This window comes from Astatotilapia calliptera, chromosome 8 (assembly GCF_964374335.1).
Source record: "Astatotilapia calliptera chromosome 8, fAstCal68.1, whole genome shotgun sequence".
NCBI lineage: Eukaryota > Metazoa > Chordata > Actinopteri > Cichliformes > Cichlidae > Astatotilapia > Astatotilapia calliptera.
The window spans coordinates 27285497-27300011 of record NC_137429.1 but is presented as its reverse complement, the minus strand read 5'-3'; the positions used below and the strand labels follow the sequence as shown (position 1 = coordinate 27300011).

Below are 14515 nucleotides of genomic sequence, written 5' to 3'. Positions count from 1 at the left end.
GCACTGGAATAATTGCTATGGTATTTTTTTTTTTTTTTTATCTTATGTTACCTAGAAGTCAGTGCAGTGATAAATCATCAAAAATGCCAAATTAAAAGAAGGTGGTATATCTAGATATTTCAAAGGTAAGTATAAGTGACCCTAATCTAATAAACAAGATAAAAGAGAATCATATTCCACACATGGCTTCCACGGGAGTTGTGAAGAAAACTAAGCTGGCTACGGTAACTCGATAGACACGACCAGAGCATCAGGTTTACATGTAAAGTCAATGTAAAAGCAGATTTGCGTCGCGAAAACGCAAAAACGCTTGAAACGCGCGTCACAGCAGTGCGTCTGGCGCGTTTGACTCGCGAATAAAACCACGCGCCTCAGTTTTTGTGTTGCATTTTGTGCATACGCGGGTATCGCGTCTACCGCTCGAGTTGGAAAAATCTGAACTCCAGCGTCAATTCGCGCCGCGACAACCCATCAGGAGCCTGGTGATGTGGCTCTGACCTAGGTCAAAGGTGCAGATCCAGCCAAAGCCCTTCATACTTCATTCAGTATGGAGGAAAGGCTAATCAACCACCTGGAGCTGTATGACACCAGCTGCTTTCTGTACCGAGACAGGAATATAACGGACGAGCTTGGAGGAAGATATGTGAAGAGATCGGGCAACCTGGTAAGTTCATTCATTTGTCTTTAGAAATTTTTCACTGAGCCGGGGAAGCCGCACAAAAGCTAGCAAGCCACCGCTATTTTCCCACTGATGTACAAATGCTGTTCTGCTCTTATGCATGTTGTCATATAGGAATATATTTTGTTTATTAATAAACAGCACACAGTGGTCCCGCTGTTCACCCGTCACTGCTTCGCTTTTTCGCTGATTTTTTTTTGCACAGTACAGCATTGCATTCTGCAGCCTGATTGACAAATCTCCTCCATGTCGTGTCTCCTGCGCTTGCCAAATTTATCATGTTTGGTTTTGATAACCATCACGTCCAATAGAAAAAACAGCACAAAAACACCCATAACTATGACCTTCATTCGGAAATAGACACCTGCACCGCGAGGGAAAAAGGCGCACGAAAGTGGTGGGCAGATGAAGACAAAATGCGGCATAATAATACTTTTACGTTTTGCAATCTACAAAGGTTTGCACTTTGAGAATCAACTTGTGAGAACTGTGACTAATGTTCGTGTGTGGAAAAAAGTGTATAAAGTGCGTGGCCAGGGGCTAGTTATTCTGAGAACCCCTGCTGCAATAAAGGAGGGACCACTGTATATACTTTCTCTATGATTATTGTATTCAACCTGTTAACATTTAATACTGTATTGATAGAACCAACTGATTCTGCAGCAGAGCATCCCCTGTTGCTTCTCCTGGCTCCCCAGTCCCTGAGCTCCTGCTGCTGCACCCACAGGTATGTACAGCAAGCACTGATAGCTCTTTACTCTGTGGGATTGCCTGTGATCACCTTTACTAAATATCTACAACCAATCTGATTAGATCCTGTTTTTTTTTGGTTTTTTTTTCAATGTTGAAAATGAAAATCTAGTAGCAGCCTTCTCATTTCTTTGTGTTTTGTGCTGTTTTACAGGCCCACAGAGGAGGACAGCTCTGAGGCGGATGAGGGACGGGTCCCAGGACGGTCCATCGGTGGTGGAGCTGGCCATCCTGGTGTCCCTGAAGAGTCCACACCAGTCTCCAATGGAGCATTTCCTCCTCAGCCTTGTTCCTGCTCTGGAGATCAGCTGGTCCTTTTTATTCCTGTCTCTCTGTAAATACTTATATTTTATATATTTATGTTTAATGATTTTCTGTTTGAGAATTTTAATATTATTTCAAATAAATTTTTATAATGACTGATGTCTCAGTTCTACTACACAGCAAATGTTGGCACACGACTTGACACATGTAGAATTTATTTCATATTATACTAATGACAAAATATACTAATACAGTGGGATGCAAAAAGTTTGGGCAACCTTGTTAATAGACATTATTTTCCTGTATAAATCGTTGGTTGTTACAATAAAACAATGTCAATCAGGTAGGAATGAAGTAAGACATTAATAGAAATAAAGAGTTGTATGTTGACATGTAGACCTTTCCTTGCTTAAATCATTGTTAATATTTTTGAAAAATTAACCCGTGATAAGACAGCTTATCATGATACAATATGCTGGATAGAACCACATAGCTAAAAGTGAACCAAACTGTTCACAATTTTATCTAGCTCTCAGTTTTAAGAAAGGCTGGTGACCCCTGTTATAGAGTCTGAGAGCTGCGGGGATTATATACAAATTTTCAACTATACCAGAATTAAACCAGGTCTAAATAAACAAAAAGGAGTGAGTATCACTACAAAGATTAACCCACAATGGTCCTCATACCACAGTTTGATATCAGGAAACACCGAGAGCATACACTGATATGACACCACAGCCATGCTATCATTGCAAACACTGATAACAGCATACATCGAATTAAATCGGGACTTGATGAGTCTAGTATCACTAGAAATATTATAAACAGTCGTCTCCATACCACAGTTTGCTATCAGTAAACTCCGATGGCATTCACTGATAGCATACCACATCCATGTTAGCAGTGTATAAACAATAGTTTAGCATTTATTAGCACAAGTATCAATAAAGGACTGCCATACCGTGCAGATGGACAGGCGCTCTGCAGCTGCAGCTCCTGGAGCAAATGCTGTCATTTAGGGCGTCTGGCGCGTTTTTGTTCACGTACTATCGGCGTTTGGTGTGAACATAACTGAACACTGATGACGTTTTATTTTTGCTGTATTTATATATTCATGTTTCACTTCGAGAACTGCCACATTAGGCTATGTAATGCTACAGTTCCCTATTAAATAAAGATGAGCGACCCTCCAGGATTCCGCTGATCATAAACCAGCAGTTGTGTTGGTCTAAATTTCAAGTTTTCTACCAAGTCTTACTAAATTCATTTTAAAATACATCACCCCAGATGGGACTCGAACCCACAATCCCTGGCTTAGGAGGCCAGTGCCTTATCCATTAGGCCACTGGGGCTATATCGGCGGTAGGTTGTTATATGATTTCTAATACAATATTTTAATGCACTATCGTGACGATAAATACAGATTAAACCGTGGTGCTTGGTATATATTACGTATAACTGTAGGGCAATAGAATGGGATGGGATTACATATTGATGGACTTTCCCTTGGATCTTAAAAACGCGCTTATTAGTTAAGTCGGAAAGCAACATTTAGTAAAAACGAAGTTTTTGCAATTATTTCAGCATTTGCTCTCGTCTCTTGAATGCGCTAGCGGATGGTGCAAACCCTCTTTGATCTCCCGACTGGTGACAGCGCTTCCTGAGAAGGAACCAGCCTCGTTTGTTTTCCTCCTCCCTATTCAGCACAGTCAGGAGGAATGGTAGCCAGTTAGCTTCTCAGACAGCAGCTGTTGGATTAACTTGTTACCGCTGTTTGGCATTCGGTTGTTCTGTCACAATAATGAATTTACTGCCTTCAAATCCGCACGGGAATGGACTCCTCTATGCTGGATTTAACCAGGATCATGGTATGAAGCGTCGTGGTGGGGGGTTTGTCCTCCCAAACGTGATTTGGGAGCATCGTTGATGCTAATCTATCACTACTGAGCCAGCGTCTTCAAATATAAAACCTAAAATAACAACTGCAGTTTTTCACGTTCACATATTGTAGTCCATTGTGAAAATATGGCTACGTGCTCTCTCTTCTTGAAACATTAACTTTAAGCGCTCAACGTTAATACTAGCTTAGGCTAACCTATCCGAAAAATAGTTAGCGTTTTTGTTTTCAGCTAACCAGTTATCGAGTCTTAATTAGAAACTAGAAAAATTGGTACAGACATGATAAAAAATGGTCGAATTCTATAACGAGGAAATTAACTAACTGATTTGTATTTAAACTTAGCACAAATGCTAATATAAGCTAAGTTTTTATCGCACTAGTCATTACTGTGACCACAACGGGTGTCAGCAAGTGTTAGCTAAGCAATGCTAACAGCTCCCTTCGGTAAATGAACGTTAAACCGACATTAATGCACCTTAATTGCATAATTTTATGTTAGCTTTCCCGGTGATCAGTTTTTCGTTATGACTGTCCATTTTCTAAAATACAGATAACATGTTGTTCATTTGTAGTTTACGTTAAATCGACATTTTCCTAGCTCCCCACCCACCAACGTTTACACAGGCCGTAAAGTTGGAGTGTGATTCTATCATAACCTTTTGTTAAAGTTACTCGTCAGCCACATTTGTGAAGATTGAAGTTAACTTATTGTTACTACACTATGGGGCCATGGCACTAAACGTCACTGTCGTCGTTGTCAACATATGATGCGGCAGTTTCATATGAATTCCAGAAGAGATCCAAACACTTTCTATATAAGGGCTGCACTTGTCTATGCATCTCATTCTTCCCAGTGTCCTCATGTAGTGCGTTCTCATTACTGTAAATCTTGAGATGACCTGATATTGTAAAGTCATTTACGAGAACCACATTGTATGGCAACAACAGTGGATTAACCTTGTGTTCATCTTGTGATTTCTGCTGTTTGACCTCGGTGTCTCTCTACAGGATGCTTTGCCTGCGGTATGGAGAATGGATTTCGTGTGTACAACACGGATCCTCTCAAAGAGAAGGAGAAACAAGGTAACATGACTGCAAAGATTGGTCATATTTTTTGTTGGTAGGGATTTTACGCCTCAGACTTTGTAAATACTATTTTCTACAGTCACTGCATGGTTTGCTCACATACTAGATAATGGATTAGAAGAAGCAGTGTGGAAATATTAAACCATTTTAAAAAGAAGTCAGTGACAGGAAAACAGTCTTTGAAAAGAAATTCCACAAGAATTCCTTGATTTAGTTTAATTTGAAGAGGACAAATATAATAAAAATGGACTAACACTAACAATGGGCATACTTGTCTGTTCACGTGAATGGATAAGCACCCATACTTTGTTAGAAATATTAAAAAGTATCATACTTATATATGAGTATAAGTGCTGCCTTTCCAGTAAAATCCTCTACCATCATGGGCTGCAGCTGGTGACAGTAGCCCCCCTTCAGTTTTTGCAGTTCTTGATGGACATTCCTTGTGAAAGTGGATTGTCGGCTGCAGTCAAAGACTGTGGAGTTGGAGTCTATCTGATTGCAAGACTCAAGACAGTTGAGTGAAAATGAGGACCACCAAAAAAGCACCCTGAAAAGCCTGGATAGGAAGGACAGGAACCGGCTGTCTAGCAGCAAGTGACCCTAAAATAAGAGTGAGGGCATTGTCCAGTATCAGAGTACACTTGGGGAGCCTTCTTTATAGCTGGGTAACACACCCTACTAAAGTCCATGTGTGGGGAAACCCAGAGATCTTTACATACAGCTGTCTGCATGAGAAGGCACATTGAGTGATGATATATTTTTACTTTACAGTTTGATTTAAATAATTTTCTTAGTACATAATAAATCATAAGATATGCTTTATCACAGAAGTTGGTAATTTCCTGTGTTACAGCAGTAAAAACAACACAAAAAAGCCAAACAATGTATAGCTCAATAAAATCGAGTAAGAGAAAAACAGTATCTGAGTGAAAGTCTTATATTATTAAATCGGATGTAAACGATGAATACCATACAGTGTAGAGTTCAGTGATTTAAAACAAAGGCAAAATAATTGTTAGAACTTGGCGGATGCTGCTCACAGGAAGTCAGTGTTGTAACTGCATTGCAAGTCCTGAAACATGGAGGACATTTCACCCAGCACATGGCTAAGACAGCATGTGACCAAGCACATGACCTGCACTTCTTTAAACTCAAATTTAACTGCTTTAGGTCTGCAGTCTCTCCTTTCTCTGAGCTAACCCACAGTTAAGAGACTGCAAGCAGTGCAGTTTTTTGTTTGTTTTTTTCTTTTTACCTACTACTGTCACTTACTGTATTTTACAGTATTTTACATTACTGCCCATTAATGTCATTTTCAGAATTCCTCGAGGGTGGGGTTGGCCACGTGGAGATGCTGTTCAGGTGTAACTATTTAGCACTAGTGGGAGGAGGCAAGAAACCCAAGTACCCAACTAACAAAGGTATGTTTTGTCAGCTTTGTTTGCTTTACTGTCAATACTGGATTTAAATCAGTCCTGTAATCTGACAAATGATCACTTTTAGATATTAAGAAAGATTCTTTTTTTTTCTGTCATACACAGTGAGAATCTCACCTGTTTGCTATTTGTACTAAAAGCCACAGATTATAAATGCATACATTCACCTGTCCACTCTGCAGCTTTTGTTCCAAAGGGTGTTAACTATGGATTTCAGTGGGATGTTGCTGTTAGTACTTAAAGTAATGTTTTGAGAAATTACAATGGAAAAGAAGCAAAACACATATCAGTTTGGTGGGATATCTCCAGGTCCAAGGCAGATAACCCTTTGTTTTACTTTTCCACCATACTTTCACATTTTGCACAGTATGACTAAGGTCTGTTAAATGCTGTATATGTTGCAACACTAAAATGCCACTTCCTGTAGAACATGCAGTATGTTTTATATATGTGACGGCTTTTTTGTTCTCCAGTGATGATCTGGGATGACCTGAAGAAGAAGACTGTCATTGAGATTGAGTTCTCAACAGAAGTAAAAGCAGTGAAACTTCGACGTGACAGGTAGCTCAGTTATTATTGCAGCAGTTTCTAATGATTTTGTTTCTCTTTTTTGTATTCTGATCTTTTTGTTTGCTGATAGCGTGGTTGTTTTTATTCACACTCCATTTTAAAAAAAGAGTAAATGAATAAAATAAAGGATCTTAACATCAGTGAGACAGGCTGATAAAGATTTAAATCCAAAAAATGAACTCTTAAATTTTGTTTTTCCTTTTTTTTGGCATTACTTAATAGTTTACATTTTTGCTTGTGTGTCGGTTGTCCCTGGTTCTTAGGATTGTGGTGGTCCTTGACTCAATGATCAAAGTGTTCACCTTTACCCACAACCCACATCAGCTACATGTGTTTGAGACCTGCTACAATCCCAAAGGTCAGTTTACCCTTTGAATAAAACTGTGACTTGCTCAAGCTATTAAACCATGCTGATTCTTTGGAAACGTATTAATCACCAAAACTGTAGTCCCAAATGTTCTACTGCTCTGGTCAAAAGAATAAGTGAAAAAAAAACTGAGCTCAGTGGCTAAAAATGTTCCTTTTGTTTAAGAGCAACAAATCTTTTTTTTTTTTTTTTTGTGGAAGTACTGTTCTTCAGGTGTGTGACATTTTCAACACTTGCTCGCTTTCTCTCCTTGTCCTCCTCAGGTCTGTGTGTGCTGTGTCCGAACAGCAACAACTCTCTGTTGGCCTTTCCTGGGACGCATTCAGGCCACGTACAGATTGTGGACCTTGCCAACACAGAGAAGCCTCCAGTTGACATCCCTGCCCATGAGGGGGCACTGTGCTGCATAGCGCTCAACCTTCAGGGCACAAGAATAGCTACTGCATCAGAGAAAGTACGGACTTTAGAAAATTAAGTAAAGTAGTAGTAAAGGGACACTCCTTCAGTTGTGTATTTTGCTGTATTTCTTACTAACCTGTGTTCTGTGTTATATTTCCACAGGGGACACTCATTAGAATTTTTGACACATCTGCAGGTCAGCTCATACAGGAGCTAAGACGAGGCTCACAGGCAGCTAACATTTACTGGTAAGTGCTTAGCACAATGCTAACAGCATGAGAAACATGTCAAAATGATTAAATAATAAGTTAGCAAGCTAGCTCTGTCAATGTGGAGGGCTAGTTGCTCTACTCTGAGTTCCTGTTGAATGGCTGAACGTCTTACCCCATCTTTAAGTCAAAGACCAGCCACCCTTCAGAGAAAGCTAATATTTGCTGCTTGTATCAACAGTCTCATTCTGTGTGTAGGAACATAGACTAACCAATAAATCGACAACTTTGATTTTATGCTCAGCTTTTTGTTTATCACAGCGGACCACTACAATCTGTCTTTCAATCTCCCACTTCCCTCACTCGTGAACAAGGCGCCAAGATACTTAAGTCCTCCACAGGCAGCCGCTTGTCCTTGGCCCAGACAGGGCACTCCACCCTTTTTTGGCTGAGAACCATAACCTCAGATTTGGAAGTGTTAATTTTCCTTCCTGTCGCTTTACACTCTCCTGTGAACCGCCGTAGTGCTAGCTGGAGGTTAGCTCGAGGCTTAGAGAACCATGTCATCTGTAAAATGTAGAGATGTGATACTGAGCCCACTAAAGTTGTCTGCAACCTGGCTATGCTAGAAATTCTGTCCATAAAAATTATGAAAAGAATCAGAGAAAAAAGGCAGCTCTTGTCGAGGTCCAGCCACCCGCTGGGAATAAGTCCAGCTTGGACTTAACAATGTGGACCAAGCCTTCATTGTAACTGTACAGTTATTCAATTCAATTCAATAAAACTTTATTGATCCTGAAGGTTGACCCCGAAGGAAATTGGGTTAAGGCTGCCGACCTTTGCCAGCGCCGACTTACCCTTCTGACCATACATACATTACACAAACATCACATGGGGAAGACAGGTCAGAGAGGTATAACAATGGAAAATGCACCACATGAGGAAAGATAAGGAGAAAAAAATAACTCCCCCCAGACTGAGCTCCAACAGGGAGATCAGTTTGAGAACAGAAAAAAAGACACCTCTGCACATAGCACATGAAAAAACTCTTAATACACCAAAGAAACACATGACAAGCAACAGGGGTGGGTAAAGGGTTAGAGACAGCCGAATTAGACAGTACATCCGGGCCTGCAGCCTGTGCGCTGGTCTCCTTGATCCACCGTCAGCATCGGAAGGGAATAAGCGTCGAAGGCGTTTGGAAAGGGAGGGGGGATGAGTGTGTGCATATCAGTGTATATGTATGTGTGTGCGTGTCCAGAGTTCAGCTGAGACAGTGTCCTTCGCCCTGCTAGGCTAAGTAAACAGTCTTCCAGCCAACCCAGGTGGCCTTGCATGGAATGGGAAGGAACAGACTCAACACGGTCGTTATCAGAGTGTTGTTGTTCAGCTCCAGCCTTGAGACCGCCGCTGGCGCCGAGAGGGTCTCCGCATGAAGTGATGATGGTTTTTACTTTAGTGCGAACAACTCATATGAATTTCAAAGCTGTTCTAACAGTCCAACACTGGTCTCTCAATCTCCCGTTGGAGAGCCGCGAGCTTTCTATGATGTTATCCAAACTTACGTTCCGTGATGTTGTCGTTCTTTTTGCTCAAAGAGCAGGTTCTGAGAACTCACGACCGCAGTGCACTTCCCCAAGATGTGATCGAATTTGCGCTCAAAGGTGTTATTCGAGCTAGACCCTCCAGATGTAATCCAGTTTTTCACTCAGAGGTCTTGTTCTGAGTATTCACGGCAGCCGTGCGTTCTCCAAGATCTTCTCCGTGCTGCACTCAATGAGCCCATTTTGAGAAACTCACGCCTCTTCCCATCATTTCAATCCCAGCGGGCAGCCTTGTGGGGTTTGAACAGCCGGTTCCGCTTCCTTAATTCTTCGATAAGCCTGGGCCAAGCCAGCTCCGATCCGCCAGAACCCTGTTATCATGGTTCCGAATAGGTAGATATCTTCAGCAGTCAGCCTCACCCGAGCCCAGACTTCTCGTTGAGAAGGGGTGTCAATTGAGCCGAGCCGAGGTACCCATCACTGCCTGTTGCCTTTTAATGAATGCAGCTCCAGACTGGAACGCAGCTCCTGTTCAAGAGACTGGTTCTAGGGTCCTAGCTTGAGTTGAACACTGAATATTATCTAGCCAGTGCCTTTCACCCTGACACACTGCCTCAAGTTCCTTTCCCACCAAAAGGTGAGGTTCCTTGTCCTAGCCCAGCCTCTATAGCCAGGGATTGGACTGAACAGGGCACCTGACAATATGCAGAATGGGCAGTATGGTCCCTCCTGCTGGTGATGAGTCTACAGGAGGGATTCCCATATAATTTGGTCTTAGGAAGAAATCAGGGTATGGGCTGTACTGTTTTGAAAGCTTTAACTATATCTTTCAGTGCCTGTCTAGCAAAGCTTTAATGGAATGTACTTACTGTGTCGCACACTCATTAATAGAGCAACCAGTTTGCAGGTTTTACTTTGTCCCTCTGTGTATCTGAGTCACTGAAAGTGTGTTATTTTCTTGGTCTACTGTCTTTTCAGCATTAATTTTAATCAGGACGCGTCCCTCATCTGTGTGTCCAGTGACCATGGCACAGTGCACATATTTGCTGCAGAGGACCCAAAAAGGAACAAACAGTCAAGGTTGGTCTTTGCTTAAGTGTTTCTTTTTTCTGAACTTGGATGATGAGAAGAATCTGTTGCGTAGTAATTAAATCCGATGCAGTGTTATAAACATAAAGCCTAAAACACCCTGTTTATCTTTGTCTCTGCAGCTTGGCCTCAGCCAGCTTCCTGCCTAAATATTTCAGCTCTAAGTGGAGCTTCTCCAAGTTCCAGGTCCCCTCAGGCTCTCCCTGTGTGTGTGCCTTTGGAACAGAGCCCAATGCCGTCATAGGTAGGTTCCAGACACATGTGATATTTTCTGTAATGTCCAACTCATCGTCTGATCATGTAACAGTGTTTGACAGTTGCAGACGAGGACAGAATTATTACCCCAACCTGTTAAACAGAGTGAATGCTTTCTAACAGCTTTTCCAAACACCCTAGTTTGATTTGGATGTTTGCATTTTTCTACTTTGCACACAGAAACAAGAATATTCAGTTTTGCTCCTGACTGCTTCAGGTTTTCTTTCAAAATCTTCACATATCCTTTTTTCTTCATGATTCCTTCTACCTTGTTAGATTCCCAGTTCCAGATGCACTGAAGCATCCCCAATACCTCCACCGTGTTTCACTCTGTGGGGCAGTGCTCCATAGGTTAGATGCCTCTTCCTTGTTTCTCCAAACATAAGCAGCGTCTCTGTGGCCACAAAGCTCTAGTTTAATATCATCTGACCAGCAGAATGGGGAGGGATGGCACTGATTTTAGTCTGTTTTACACAGCAACTCTGGATGGCTATAACAAAATATCGTCTTAAAATGTATTTTTATTGTAGCTAGCTTATTGTCTCTCTATATCTTTCTTTTAAAAACATTTTAGTTTATGTTCTGGACTTCTCTCTTTTCCTCCTCACACTCAGCTCCAGACACGTTAACATTTCCTCATAGATTGTAGTTCCACAAATGACTTCAGCTCTAAGCGTTTCAGCTAAGGCTCAAGTGCTGCTCTCATTAAAAAACAGCTTGATTACACACATGTTGTTTCATGGCTTAATCCATGGACGAAAAACTTGCTTTAAGTGTTTGGTTCTTTTATCTTCAACTGTCAAAACAAAGCCCATAGCATCATAATGGATATTCAGGGTGCCCTGAAGATCATGGTTCCACAAGAACAGCTGAAGACTCTGCCTCAGTTCTACTTTTGGAAATTCTAGGACCCATATGTCAGCCTGCAGTCTAAAAGTGAAGTGCTATACTGGGTTTATTTACTAATAAACGATGAAATCTGTGCTATATGATTGGTGGGGCTGATCGTTCAAGACTCTGTATGTGAGGAATAAGATGAACAAAAATGGGTGTCTTGGACAGTTTGCTATGATTTTATTTCATGTTGTGTCCTAATTGCCTAAACCTGATGTTGCGTTTGAGAGAGCTCATTAGATCACAACAAACGTTTGAATTTATTGGTCTTTTCTCACTCTTGTGAGATTGACTTGTATGGGCACAAAGCGCACAATCAGTCACTGAGTTTTAGTTGTACTGCTGCTTCTCTGGCTCTCTTCCATGGTGTGTCTTTGTCCCGTCTTCCTTCCTTCACCCCAAGCTGGTCATGGTAGATGGCCGCACCTCCATGAGCCTGGTTTTTCTGGAGGTTTCTTCCTGTTTAAAGCGCTCGCTAATAGGGGGTCATATGATCGTTGGGGTTTTCTCTGCTTCCTCTGTATTATTGTAGAGTCTTTACATAACATAAGTTATAGATGCTGTCATTTTACACATTTTAGTTTTGCCTATTTTTGCCTCTTTTCCACTAGAACCCACTCAACTCTGTTCTGCTTGTTTGTAGCTTTCAATTACAATTGAACACCACCTTGAGTCGTTATGGCAAGGCAGACTATTTTCTTCATTGCCAGGTTTAAAAGTGGCAGGTTTGATTCTTGTGATGGAGGCACTCTCATGACTCATTCAGTGACATCACTACTAGGTACCTGGTAAGGTGCTACCACCTAATGGAAAACCCTAAAAGCCAAGTAGAGTCAAGTAAATAGGCCTTTGTGAATTTGGTACCCATCAGCTATTCACCTTCTCTTCCTGGAAACTAGCTAGCGCCTGATTCACTGAGGAGCAGTGTTTGGTCATGTCTGACTTTTGTTGTGATTTGGCGCTATATAAATAAAATTGAATTGAATAGTCTGTCAATCATGAAAAAGCAATATTTTGTAATTTTTATAACTTCCTAATCTGATGTAGTACCATGTGGTGAATTCTGTGTGTGGTATTGGTACAAACACTCATTTTTAATTTTTTTCTCCTTCTCCTCAATTTATAGCTATTTGTGCTGATGGCAGCTACTACAAGTTTCTGTTCAACCAAAAAGGAGAGTGTTCCAGAGATGTGTATGCCCAGTTCCTGGAGATGACCGATGAGAAAATATGACCTTTGACCTCTCTTCAGACTTCCTATTAAACAACCTGTTTTGTTTTTCTCTACAGTCTTTTTATTTTCAAGGCAGTTAGAGAAGTTTTTTGTTTCACTTCTCGCTATCTTGACAGACTCTGTAAAAAGAGCATTAAATGAAGGGAGAACAAGGAAAAAGAAAAAAGGAATTTTTTGGGGTGGGAGGGGGCCTCTATGGAAAGGTGGTTGGCTGGAGGTATGAACAGTGATTCAGATTTCATCGACCTGCACTGAGGGACACGGACGATTTCCTCCTAAACAAAACACAAGGGGAATATAAAAGACAAAGTTATTTTTTGAAAGGACAACTTGCCGCTTTTTAAGACGTCTTCCGAGGAATTTACAAAGGATGGATATTTTTAATCACACAGATGATTCTGATAGTTAGAATGAGAATTTAGAGATTTTTGTCAACTAACACCACCTGACCTAACAATAGGGAGTGCCTCTGAAACTGGAGAGAATCTGTATGTGTGCACATATTGTTGTCTCATATATATCAAGTATTTGTGTATACTAGTGTACCATACTAAGCGTTTAAAAGCAGGATCAGAATGAAGATGACTGTTTTTCTTCACTTTGGTCTTAATTATCTGCAGAAACATCTACAGCCCCAAACAGAATGCCACCTTAGTATTACTAAATTTTCTTGTAGACATTGTATATACACAACCTGCCAGACAGAACTTCTACTCACAAACTGTACAGAATAGTAGCAAAAGAAATCACTCGTCCTTGACATTGTGCAATACATAATTTCCTTAATTATTAATTTTTGTTTTGTTTTGCAGATTTTTTTTATATTTGCCTGATCAACACAGCTTAAAGAATTTGGCATATTTGTAAATAGTTATCTAACTTCTTGTTGAGTGAAGAGTGATACATGTCTGTATGGTAAATGTGAAGCTACAGAACACAGCTGGTTAGCTTTAGCTTAGCATAAGGTCTGGATGAAGGTGTCTAAGTCTGTCAATCAGTGCTTTTCAGTTTGTTTAAACAAAAGGGTAAAAATAACACATTTTGTCACTGTTACTTACACCACTTTGGTTAGTAGTAGTAGTTTTGTTGCCATAGGAACATATTGACATGTCAGCTTTGTTGACTGATTGTAGCAAACGACATGACATTTTTTTAATGGCACTAATTTTTCACAAATGGAAAGAAGGAAAATTATTGGTTGTTATTAAAAGAGTTTAAAAGAGTTTCCCGAGCACTAAAGGTAAAAACAAAAGTTCCAGCAAAATTGATACTTTCTCAGTTGGTTTGGCCCACATTTTGCACTTTGACAATAAATACATTTAGTTCTTGTTACAAACTCAAAAAGAGGATGACAGAAGACTAGTTGACTGTAATTTCTCTATATAGAAACTAGCAGTTTTTCCTGTTTAAACTTATGCTAATTTAAGGTAACTGGCTTCTAGTCTTAGCATCCCATTTACCCGATAGATAATGAAGCCTTGGCATTCAAGTGACTCAGCATTATCTCCACATTTTGATTATTTATTTATTTATTTAATTTGTTCAGTTTGTGAAAGCAAAGTCCTTTTTCTTTTCTTTTTTTTCAAAGTGGGAGTTCAGTGAAAAGAGTAATACTCTTAAGTCTGTACGGTGAATCAAAAGCTTTGGCTGGTAGCAGTTTAGCTAAGTAAAGCAGAAAGAGTGGAAATAATTAGCACAGCTTTGTTGAAAAGTAAAACAAGTCACTAACCAGCCCTTCTAATAAACACCTTCTAGTTCAGTAATTGAGGTCATGAAACAACTTTAAGTGTTCAAATAGAAAATTTATTTTTGCATGTGTTTAATATAAAAAAGAAAA

General features: G+C 40.3%; 1 protein-coding gene, 1 long non-coding RNA gene and 1 other non-coding gene across 4 annotated transcripts; 2 read left to right on the top strand and 1 right to left on the bottom strand.

Moving 5' to 3' along the window:
* Positions 1 to 1206: 1206 nt before the first annotated feature.
* On the top strand, positions 1207 to 1849 carry LOC145430489 (uncharacterized). Its single transcript, XR_013911059.1, has 2 exons — positions 1207 to 1406; positions 1584 to 1849. It is a non-coding gene; the product is annotated as an uncharacterized LOC145430489 (long non-coding RNA).
* A 1123-nt stretch (positions 1850 to 2972) lies between these two features.
* Positions 2973 to 3045, bottom strand: trnar-ccu (transfer RNA arginine (anticodon CCU)). Its single transcript has one exon. It is a non-coding gene; the product is annotated as a tRNA-Arg (tRNA).
* A 265-nt stretch (positions 3046 to 3310) lies between these two features.
* wdr45b (WD repeat domain 45B) lies at positions 3311 to 13901 on the top strand. 2 transcript variants are annotated; one of them, XM_026177440.2, is made up of 10 exons: positions 3311 to 3561; positions 4602 to 4676; positions 6002 to 6103; positions 6592 to 6679; positions 6952 to 7046; positions 7319 to 7509; positions 7617 to 7702; positions 10186 to 10287; positions 10419 to 10540; positions 12572 to 13901. In XM_026177440.2, the coding sequence occupies exons 1-10, from the start codon at positions 3495 to 3497 to the stop codon at positions 12676 to 12678; spliced, it is 1035 nt and encodes a 344-aa protein (XP_026033225.1). In that variant the 5' UTR covers positions 3311 to 3494; the 3' UTR covers positions 12679 to 13901. The 2 variants fall into 2 exon arrangements, with proteins under 2 accessions (XP_026033225.1, XP_026033226.1); XM_026177441.2 differs by lacking the exon at positions 3311 to 3561 and adding an exon at positions 4004 to 4037.
* Positions 13902 to 14515: the final 614 nt, after the last annotated feature.

What these genes read in the sequence shown, in the direction of transcription:
- wdr45b (XM_026177440.2), top strand. Translation starts at nt 3,495, where the DNA reads ATGAATTTACTGCCTTCAAATCCGCACGGGAATGGACTCCTCTATGCT. An exon ending in TGGATTTAACCAGGATCATG is followed by an intron (nt 3,562 to 4,601) that starts GTATGAAGCGTC and finishes GTCTCTCTACAG; the next exon opens with GATGCTTTGCCTGCGGTATG. An exon ending in CAAAGAGAAGGAGAAACAAG is followed by an intron (nt 4,677 to 6,001) that starts GTAACATGACTG and finishes TGTCATTTTCAG; the next exon opens with AATTCCTCGAGGGTGGGGTT.